The sequence below is a fragment of the Caretta caretta genome, chromosome 3 (assembly GCF_965140235.1).
Source record: "Caretta caretta isolate rCarCar2 chromosome 3, rCarCar1.hap1, whole genome shotgun sequence".
In the NCBI taxonomy this organism is placed as follows: domain Eukaryota; kingdom Metazoa; phylum Chordata; order Testudines; family Cheloniidae; genus Caretta; species Caretta caretta.
The window spans coordinates 167,750,671-167,761,057 of record NC_134208.1 but is presented as its reverse complement, the minus strand read 5'-3'; the positions used below and the strand labels follow the sequence as shown (position 1 = coordinate 167,761,057).

General features: G+C 46.9%; 1 protein-coding gene across 2 annotated transcripts in view; it reads left to right on the top strand.

Annotated features, from left to right (window-relative positions):
• Window positions 1-9,152: 9,152 nt before the first annotated feature.
• FLVCR1 (FLVCR choline and heme transporter 1) overlaps window positions 9,153-10,387 on the top strand; it is a 34,862-nt gene continuing 33,627 nt past the window's right edge. Inside the window, exon 1 of one of the 2 annotated variants that reach the window (XR_007355675.2) lies at window positions 9,153-9,906. Coding sequence is in view for 1 of the 2 variants with exons in the window: in XM_048843138.2 (XP_048699095.2) it covers window positions 9,289-9,906 (618 nt within the window). In the remaining variant the exon portion in view is untranslated. The remainder of the gene's footprint in view (window positions 9,907-10,387) is intronic. The other variant, XM_048843138.2, reaches the window with a different exon arrangement.

Below are 10,387 nucleotides of genomic sequence, written 5' to 3'. Positions count from 1 at the left end.
GCCACAGAGGATTGCTTTCAGAAATCTTTGTTTGCCAATTAGTGTTGATAAGAAAATGCAATAGGCCTAATTTCTGACCTCCCATCAATTTTGTACCAGGCCACATCTACCCTGCAGCTGTACCACTGTAATGTAGATGCTTCCCCTGAGCTGCAGGTGGACCACTGGGTCAATCAGAAGACGGCAGTATTTTTATAATTCATGCCTTTTGGAGGTAGTGCAGTCCAGTGGGTCTGGCAGTGGACTGGGAGGAGAGGTGGATGCTATTCCCAGCTCTGCCACTGACCAGCTGGGTGACCTGGGGCAAGTCGCTTCATGTTTCTGTATCTCCAGTTCCCAATTTGTAAAATGGGATAATGATACTTATCTATGGATGACGTGCTATATACAAACTAAGTAGTTTTAGAGATAACTGTCTGACAACTCTCCCCCACCCCCCCAGTGATTACCTCGCTCTACACCTCATGGATCAGACAATTGCCTGAAACCCCCAACATTTGCCCACTCCCCCCATTCAATGACTTATACTCCAAACACCCCTCCACGGAGGTGGGAAGTGATATGTGACCAGATGAGTAGTGTGGGGGCTGGGCAATCAACTTCCTGATCAGGGAGGGAGTGGGAGGAAGAGGGAGGGTTACATCAGTCAGCAATCTGTTCCTCACCCACCCTTAGTCCAGGATTCTACAAATACTGTGGCTCTTCACTACGTTTTTGTCACTTTTTTTTTAAATAAGCAAGGAAGAAAACTGATTTTTTTAGCTAATATGAAATTTAAGGGGTTTTGTTTTAAAGCTATTATGTTGCCCAAATTTGTTGTTAAATTTTAAAAAATCATTTAGAGATAGAGGGAACTAGCTGTCCAATCCATTTTTGCTGCTTAGATTTTTCCTTTGCGCTGAGAACTGTAACAGGGAGTTAAATTTGGACAAACATGCTTTGGAAATTAATTTTAAAATGTAACCTCTAATGACTGAAATGTACAGCTTGAAATACACATAAAATAAACTGGAAATCCTATCTGCATACCATGCATAAAAGTTATAATTTTAATTCAGTTTAGAATAAACAGTAGGTTTCATGGTCAAAATTGTAGAGTCTTAGGCAGTTCCAGTGAATCAACTTTTGTTCATTTCTGAGTCTTGTCCTGAGGTTCAAGTTTCATGAAGAGAAAGAAAAGTACATTATGTTGTTTTTAAAATGTACTTTAGAGTGTTAGTAATGAGTTTAATTGGGAACTGAGCTACTGTTGAAACAGCTTAACTACCAGTGTTAGATATCCAAACGCATTTTAAAAGCAGCCCTGTAATATTGAGTTTCTCCTTATTTTGTGAAATGTCCTGAGCTCAAACAAGAAGGCCGCTTTTAAGTGGTGCTTCATCCAAAAATGGCATTATCTGCAGGATAAAAGTAAAGTTTGAAAATAGTTATGAAAATCGATTCCTCTTAGTAATATATATTTATATTATAGGAGGAGGAGCAGTAGCAGAATGTATAAGGTTGCCGTTTCAGTTGCTTTATAACTCTGGCAAACTTGAACTGTCTGGAGTTACAATTTCAGTGTTTGGTCTTGGATTGAGATTCAGTTGTTGTTTGGGATTTTTTAAGCTTGAGCAAAAACAGTTCAGCAAAAAATAGGTTGTTTTAAAGTGTTAATTTTTTGATTTTTTTCCAAACATCTCTGGTACTTGTGGTTTGGAACAGGAACCTGACATTTAGCAGAGGGCTAGTTCCGAGGTTAGAGGTGCCTTTTGCTGTCCCAATGAAAATCCATTGGAATGTGGCCAACTTATAAGCATTAGGGGGGAAAAGGCTGCTTGAACATGTACGCTGGAACTTGTTCAGCTCTTATCCCTTCAAACCCTGAACACTCCAAATGCACTTCACATGCTCCTAACTCCAACCTAGCCTCCTTTCTTGTTCTGAAACAGAGCCCCACACACAACTGAACCTCCAGATGGGACACAGACAAAAGGAGAAGGAGGATCCATGTTTCCTCCCACCCCATCAAAATCCACTTTGTCCTTGGAGAAAGTGCCCTAAGAACTAGGAGACCATGAGTTCTAGTCTTACATTGTCTGCAATTGAATAGTGTTAATAAGAACTGCCTGACTAATGAGCAAGTGAAAGCAGAATTTGTAGTATTAATATAAGTGGTTATCATTCCACCTCGTGTTCCTGAGCTGACAATAGCTGCTGGGAATGATTCAGTAAAGGGTGTTACCAGAACTAAAGTAGACATGAGGCATGACTAAAAGAATGTGCCATTGTCTTGTGTTCCACAGATTTTCACTGCATCATTTATCTGCATGCATTCCAACCGCCATTCACTGTTAGCTGTAGCTGTACAGAATGGCAGAAAGATTAGTTGGAGCAGGTTGCCAGAGCTGTCACTGATATGAGGAGTACCTTGTACCCTTACCTGTATCTTGAAGGATCAAGCATGCTACATTTCAGTGCTCAGTTGTGTAGGTTGTATTAGTAGAAGTGCACAAAATGTCTCCTTGCCATGGAGACTGTCAGCAGTCTGGTGGCATGCATGTCAGCAGTCTCTGGGTCTTAGTGAGGGGTAAGCGAAGGCAATGTCTCACAAGGAAGCCTTAGGCAAGGGTGAACCGATAGTAACATTTTGCAAGTCTGGGGTCATCTGTGTAGAGTAGACTTAGTATTTGGATATAGACCAAGTACAGGGAACTCCTGTTTGCTAAACGAGACCTAACTTGAGTTTTGCCTTAACAAAAAGGTGTTTGTCTCTGTTTTATAGTGCTCTGTTGTATAGTGCTGTTCCCAAAGCGTTCTTGAGCACCTGTAAGGGTAGAATGCTAGTGTGTGTGTTACTGGTGTGTTGGGGCATTGCTTGAAGACAGAGGTAAGATTGCGGGTGGGGTTGGTGTGTACCATACCTCTTTATTTCCTGGTTTTCAGAGATTTAAGTATAGGTCCCCTTGATTGTTCTAGAAGAGTATGAGACGCTGTCAGTCAATCTCAACTCCGTGTTAATGAAATGTACGGGCAGTGAATAACCAATAGGTTTTGTTCTCCTCCATCCCAGAAAAGGAAAATATTATTTGTGGTGTAATCATTTATGGAACAACACCCATTTCATCCCAAAGAATCTCAAAGCACTTTATAAAGTTACTGTACGTAGTGTAGCATGGCCCCCGCCCCGGGGCTCTGATGCCAACCCCAGATCCCAGCCCCTCGCCCAGGGTCCCAGCTGCCGGCCCCAGGTCCTCCCCCTCCCTCCCAGAGCTTGAATGCCATGAATCAGCTGTTTGTGGTGCTCTGGAAGTGCTGGGAGGGAGGAGGAAGAGTTTGTAAGCACGGAGCCACCGGCGCGCGAGAGGCACGGGGAGAAGGGGGCAGAGGGGGGGAGCTTGGCACCAGTGGATGCAGCGCACCCACTCATTTTCCCCCGTGGGTGCTCCAGCCCCTGACTACCCACTGAGTCAGTGCCTATGCCGGACCAAGAATGTTGCCGACCAGGGAGTACTGGATTAGAGAGGTTCATCCTGTACCAGTGTGGCAGCTGAAGACATTTATCCTGTAACCTAATATTCCGGTGGTCATAGTGGGCCAAATTAATCTCTGGTCTAAATTCACTGAGGTCAATGGAGCTACACCAGGGATGAATTTGGCCCCAGGTGTTTTTTCTCTGTAATGCATATAACTTACTTCTTTCTGGAAAGTGCCTTCTCTCCTTGTGGTGAAGAGGAGTGAGTGCTGTCCAGGAGCTCCTGCCAGTGTCGAGCGCAGGCTCTTTTTCTCTGTAGTTCTCTAGTGAACTTCGATTACTTTGAGGGAAGTGTCTCCTCTGAGGTCTGAGCCAGGTTGAGTCACTTTTTCCTTCCACCATACACAAGGGGTCCCTTGTCATGTTCAGTTCAATCAGGCGCTTTTTCTCTGCGTCACCCATTGTATCTAGGTGGGTGTCTCTTATAAGCAGAATTCCTAGTAAAAAAGCAAACAAATCCTCATGTAAACAGAATCTTTGGCTCTGTCCGCTTGCCATGGAAGTGAAATTTAAGACGTGTCCACAGTGACAAACAGCCTGATTCTGACTTTGCTTTGCTGGTGGAAATCGGGAGTAAGTCTGAAGTCAGTGGAGTAACAATGGTGAAAAGCCAATCAGAGCAGAATCAAGTCTTGTATTTTCTTCAGCTTTAAAGATTGTGTCTTCGGATGAACATAGGGGACTCCCCAAACTTCAATGAGAACCACACACACAAAGTCAAGGGCAGAATTTGGCTAAATCAGATTAAAATCTGTGAGAAAATGTTCATGAATTTAACTGATTTAGGAGCCTACGGCTTGGTCTACACTTAAAAGTTTTGCTGGCATAGCGATGTCTGTTACTAGTGTGGTAAAAAATCATACCCTGACAGACATCACTATGCCACCAAATGCCTTACTGCAGATGCAGTTATACCAGTAAAAATGTCCATTTGCCAGTATAGCTTATTTTATTCAGGGAACTGGTATAAGCTGTATTGGCAAAAGCACGCTTTTGGCTATATAAACTACGTCTCCACTAGAAGCATTTGCTGTAATAGCTTGCAAGTGAAGACAAGGCCTAAGGCCTTCTGTCAGTATATGCTGCATCTACACTAGGAGGCTATGTTGGCATAGCTATAATGACATAGGGTCTGTAGTGCAGATATTGCCTATGAGTTCTTTGCAGATGAAGGTATACTAGTATGGTATACCAGGAAAGCACTCCCAATGTGGACACAGCTTATACTGGCAAAAGTGTCTTAGATTTGAAAATGGGGCTTACACTCCTAAGTCACTTAGGCACGTTTGAAACATTTACCCTGTATCTGTTTTTTACAGATAAAAATATAAATAAACTATTAAACTACAGATTTTCTTATCCTAGGAACAAACAAAAAAATCCAAGGTGCCTGATTCCAATCTAATTTACACAGGAGTAATTCAGGAAGATCTTCCCTGAAGTCAGTGGAATAAGACCAGTGTAAAACCAGAGTGAGTTTAGAATCAAGCCTTAGAAGTCTAATAACATATTAATTAACAATACTTTAAAATCTTCAGATGGAGTCTCACATACAAAAAAGTCAATTGAAACTGCAGGGAAAACTTAGGCAGAATATAGTTCCTAGAGCTGGACAAATTATTAGTTGTTGAATCATTTATTTAGTTAATTTTGCCTCTTCTGAATTGTTGGTGAGCAGCTTAATCATTGAATAAATTTGAGAAAATCTTAAGATTTAAAAAATTCTTGGCTTGTAGCGTATTTACAATTTATATTTTATATTCAAAAAATATTTAAGGACTATTGGACACATAGGTCACATGGTATTTTTTTCTGCTCCATGATTGGATGAACATAATCTTTAAAGGTTTCTGATGCATATCTGTTTTCTATGAATTCATAATTCCTTTCCTCTGGATATTCTCCAATATTCACTAAAAAGTCATGGAGTCAGCAAATATCCATGCCAGAACTTGTTTGCTAGAGTATTTTGAAAAAGCAAATGTAGCCAGAGGGTTAACTTTTTTTAATGCAGTATATATTCATAGAATTATTCTAGCTGTAATAATTACCTAAATTTAAATAGTGCCAAAAAACCAAGGCTCAAATCCCTTGATCTTGTCAAAACTGCCAGTGCATAAAATGTGAGAACTTAAAGGACATTTGTTGCAAAGAACATAGTTTCTTATCTAAAACAATGTTACTATTAGACGCATCTAAATAGCTCATAGGTAGTTTACAGAATATTATTTGATTAAAATGCCTTCTCTCCAAAAGCTGATCTAAAATTTCTAACAGTACTCAAGCCTGGTTTTAAAAAAAATCTATCTTTCCTCTAAACTCCTTGGGGTAGGGTCTGTTTTTTAAATCTGTGTTTGTATAGTTCCTTCTCCACTAGGATCCTGGTCTAGGACTGGGGCTCGTAGGTGCTAATACAGTACAAATAAATAATAATAGGGGGGCTGGAAGTGAAAGTCTTTTACAAGAAAAATATCTTAACAATATGAAAACACTACACACCTGAGCCTCGGCAGTGCTGTATTTTCTGGGGCGGGGGATCTATGTGTGTGATGCCCAAGCCAAATTTCAGTGGTAGAGAGAAAAAACAAAGGAATGTTTGCCCAAGGACTTTGGAACAAGGGACAGTTGGTGAAGATCCATATTGCCTAGCAACTGACAATTCAACATGGTCATGGTTCCATCACAACTGATGTCTTCCCATCTGTGCCTTAAATTACCAGGTAGGACAAGCTTTTCTCACTTCTGCATGGCAGCTACAATGAGCCAAATCCTGTAACTCCAATAAAGGCCACTACACTGAGCCAGAGCTAGGATACAGGTAGGCAGCATCAGTGTCCATGCACCTTGCATAATCCAGTGTTGTGCTCCGTGGGCGAATGCACAGCATGGAGGGGCGATGGGGTCAGAGGGTCAGTGAGTACAGATCCAAGAACCACACTAGACTGGCATGGGTAGGTGCAGCCAAGAGCATTAGTATAGCACTGAGGATGCAGTGCTGCTTCTGTTGAGGTTATGTGGGGGTTGTAGGTAACATTCCCCAGACTTTTGTCAATCATCCCCATGCACAGCCTACACAGGCCCTTTAGATCAGGAAAAAAAAGGGGTGGTTTTTAAAACATTAGCTAACATGTTTGAATTAACACTTTTTTAAATACCACTTAGCATCTAATAGACAGGAATGAACAGCTTTACAAATGTTTAAACGCTGGGCGTTCAATATGAGGATTCTCCCTAGAAACTCTCTTTCCTAGGCTAGACATGCCCACGGAGGATTCTCTGAAGACCCAGCAGCAGGGACTGGAGCAAACGATGTCTCTAGAACAGGGGTGGCCAACCTGTGGCTCTGGAGCCACATGCGGCTCTTCAGAAGTTAATATGCGGCTCCTTGTATAGGCACCGACTCTGGGGCTGGAGCTACAGGCGCCAACTTTCCAGTGTGCTGGGGAGTGCTCACTGCTCAACCCCTGGCTCTGCCACAGGCCCTGCATGTGCATGTTAAGGTTGTATTTTGAATGTGAAATTATCACATACACTTTGGGGATGGGAAACTTCCGGCTAAAGGCTTTTGAAAACAATTTTTTTTTTCTGAGGGCTTGTCTACACGGTTCTTTAGTCCGCAGAGCTATAGCCCTGCAAATCCGTGGATATCTGCGGATGTATTGTTTACCATCTTTGCTGATCACTGATCCAAATGTTTGTATCTGTGCAGGGCTCTACCAATGAGATTACAAGACAGGGTGCTGGTGCGGATACATATTAAAAAGTGGAGTGCAGATCGTGGGTCAGATACAAGTTAATTATCTCAGATGCAGATCCAAATTTTTTTGTATCTCCGCAGGGCTCTACGCATAGCTGGGAGGGATATAAATTCCAATGCACACGAGCATATTGTGCACTAACTGATCCATGTGGACCCTGCTGGTGCACACTGAAAGTTCTGTGGTGTGTATTAATGTAATCCTGTTTCAAACAGTACTACGTTAACATGCAGTAGGGAACTTTCAGTGCATCCCAGCAGGATCCACACGGGCTAGTAAACATTGGAATTTACAACCTAATTAGCGTGGCACCATGTAAATGAGCCATGGTTCTTGGTTTTTGAATGCTTGGGATTAGCAATACTAATGTGAGGGAATAGGGCTGTCTCCTCCTGCAGGGAAGGGTGCTATAAAACAACAGGTGTTGGTTCCTCGCTTTTTGGACTCTGGCTCTGCCTCTTGGGGAATTATCTGGCAGAACTATCCTAGCTGGGCTCTGGCTGGGCTCTGGCTCACTGTATAGAGGGAATGCCTTCTCTTATCTTTGGGGCTCTAGTTTCCCAAGGGGAGCAATAGGGCAGAGGGGTAGAACCTGAACCTGTCTCCCCTGAGGTGAGAGGGTTCCTGTAGGGGTAAAAGGGTTGGATCCTCTCCATCACTACATGGGATTGTCCTTGATGGCCCAGGGAGGTTGAGAGAGCCTGTGGGCCAGACTTTCTTCACTCCTAGTCAGGCAGGGTATACATTACAGTCAATGCTGAAGCGCATCTTCCACCTGCTCCTAAGCATGGGCTGTCCTGGACAGTAGCTCTGCCAGCAGGCAAGAGGGGCTGGCACTTTCCTCCATCCCTGTTTGGGCTCTAGCTTCCCCAGTTCAAAGGGTGTTCAGCAGGGAAAGGCCCCTGGCTCCTTTCCCCACATTTTCTGGGCTCTGGCCCCCTCTAGAGAAGTGGTCCTTCTGTGGAGGGTGAGATGGGCTGGATCCTCTCCACATCACTTCCAACTTCCCTATGGGGCAGAGACCCTGAGCATGCGGGGAGGGGGCAGGGGCTCCTCTCTTTGGGGAGTCTTGCTGCCAGGGGGCAGCTGGATCCTCATGGGGGGGGCAGGGCCACTGAGAGGGCAGGGGGCTGGATCCTGCTTCTCTGCTGGGCTCCCAGCTTCTCTACGGGGGGAGACCCTCTTCTCAGCCTCCCACCTTGACCTGGCTCAGGCCAGGTGTAGCGGAGTAAAGTGCTCTCTGTAGTAATGTGCTACTTACAGTGTACTGAGCATACTCAGGACATCTGCTGAAGCCACTGCCCTTCACCCTGCCCTTATTAGCCGTAGGATTCTGCGGACTGCTTTTGACAGGGGTTGAGCATCTTTTGACAAAAGCTGTTTCTTACAATGCTCACGTATAAATAACTGCTACGGATAGCACATTTCTCCACGTAGCAATTTCACATACACCACAGTGCAAGAAACTGCTACTTGTAGGCCTTTGCTACGTCCGGTAGCACTTTACTACAATAGCAGTTTATTACAATCCATTACCTATCAGTAACTACGACCAGTAGCACATTCCTACAGGGAGCAGTTTAATACACTACACCCCTCCTCCCACAACCCGCGGGAGGGCGAAGGGCCGGGCCAGGGAGGTCACAGGAGGGCGGCCGCTGTGAGCACTTTAGTGCCCTACACCGGCCCGGCGCTGCGGCTGGACAGCTCCAGGCGTAGCGCCCGCGGGCACCGGGGAGAGCGCAAGTGGCCTGCGGGGCTGGAGCGCACGCGCTCGCCCCAGGTAGGATAAAAGGATGGCGTAGAAGCTCCGCCCCTCTCTTGTGATTGGAGGAGACGGGGGCCGGGGCGGGGCCGGGCCGGGCCGCGCGCGTGTGCGCGGCAGAGCTAGGGACTCTCCACGGCGCGCCTCTGTCGCTGCTGTCCTAGCAAGCTGGCGGCGCCGGGGCCGGCCGGGGCCACGGGAGCGGCGCAGCGGGCGTGAGGCTCGGGAAGCTGGGCGGGGAAGGCGCGGCCATGGCTGGGGACGGGGCGGAGGAGGAAGATGAGGAGGGGGACATGCCCCCGCAGCCCAATGGGCTCCTCCCGGGGAAGGAGGCCGAGCGCGGCAGCCCCGCCGCCGGGGCGGATGCTGGGGCGCTCCCGGAGGCGCAGGCCATGCTGCCTTCCCCGGGCTCGGGCGTGGCGCGGGCGGCCCCCCGGCTCTCCTGGCGCAGGCTGCCCGTGCTGGCCGTGTTCAGCCTCTACTCGCTGGTGAACGCCTTCCAGTGGATCCAGTACAGCATCCTGAGCAGCGTCTTCGCGCGCTTCTACGGCGCCCCCCACTCCCGCGTGGACTGGCTCTCCATGGTCTACATGGTGGCCTACGTGCCGCTCATCCTGCCGGCCACCTGGCTGCTGGACACCCGCGGCCTGCGCCTCACCGCCCTGCTGGGCTCCGGCCTCAACTGCCTGGGCGCCTGGCTGAAGTGTGCCAGCGCCCGGCCTGACCTCTACCCGCTCACCCTGCTGGCCCAGACCGTGTGCGCCGTGGCCCAGGTCTTCATCCTGGGGCTGCCCTCCCGCATCGCCGCTGTCTGGTTTGGGCCCAGGGAGGTGTCCACTGCCTGCGCCGTGGCCGTGCTGGGCAACCAGGTGAGCGGAGGGGAGCCCGGGGGGCCTGGGGCAAAGGGGGGGCAGAGCGAGCTAATGCGGAAAGGGAGCGAAAGATCCGGGGGGAAATGGGCTGTGTAGGAAGGTGGGAGTCGGGTTTGCGCCCTTCTTTTTTGAAAAGAAATGCCCGGTTGAGTCTTGGGGGGACAGGGGTAGGTCGGTGTTCATCAGTGCAGCAGCCACAAGTCCATGGTTTAGAAGGGAGAAATCGAGGTGACGGAAGGAGGGGAAGAGAAGAATCTGGTTGAAACTGGGGAAAATCTCAGCTGAAGTTAGAAGGCGCTGATGGGGCGGGGGCACACTTTGATAATGGTGTATTTCTGCATGTTTGCTTTTCTAATACAGTATACAGAACTGATGTTGTTTGAATGAGGAAAATTCAGATCCTAAGAGAGATTTTCCATTGATAGGCACACAGCAAAATTCTCTATCACAACAAGGAGAGAGTTAAGATCCAGTACGT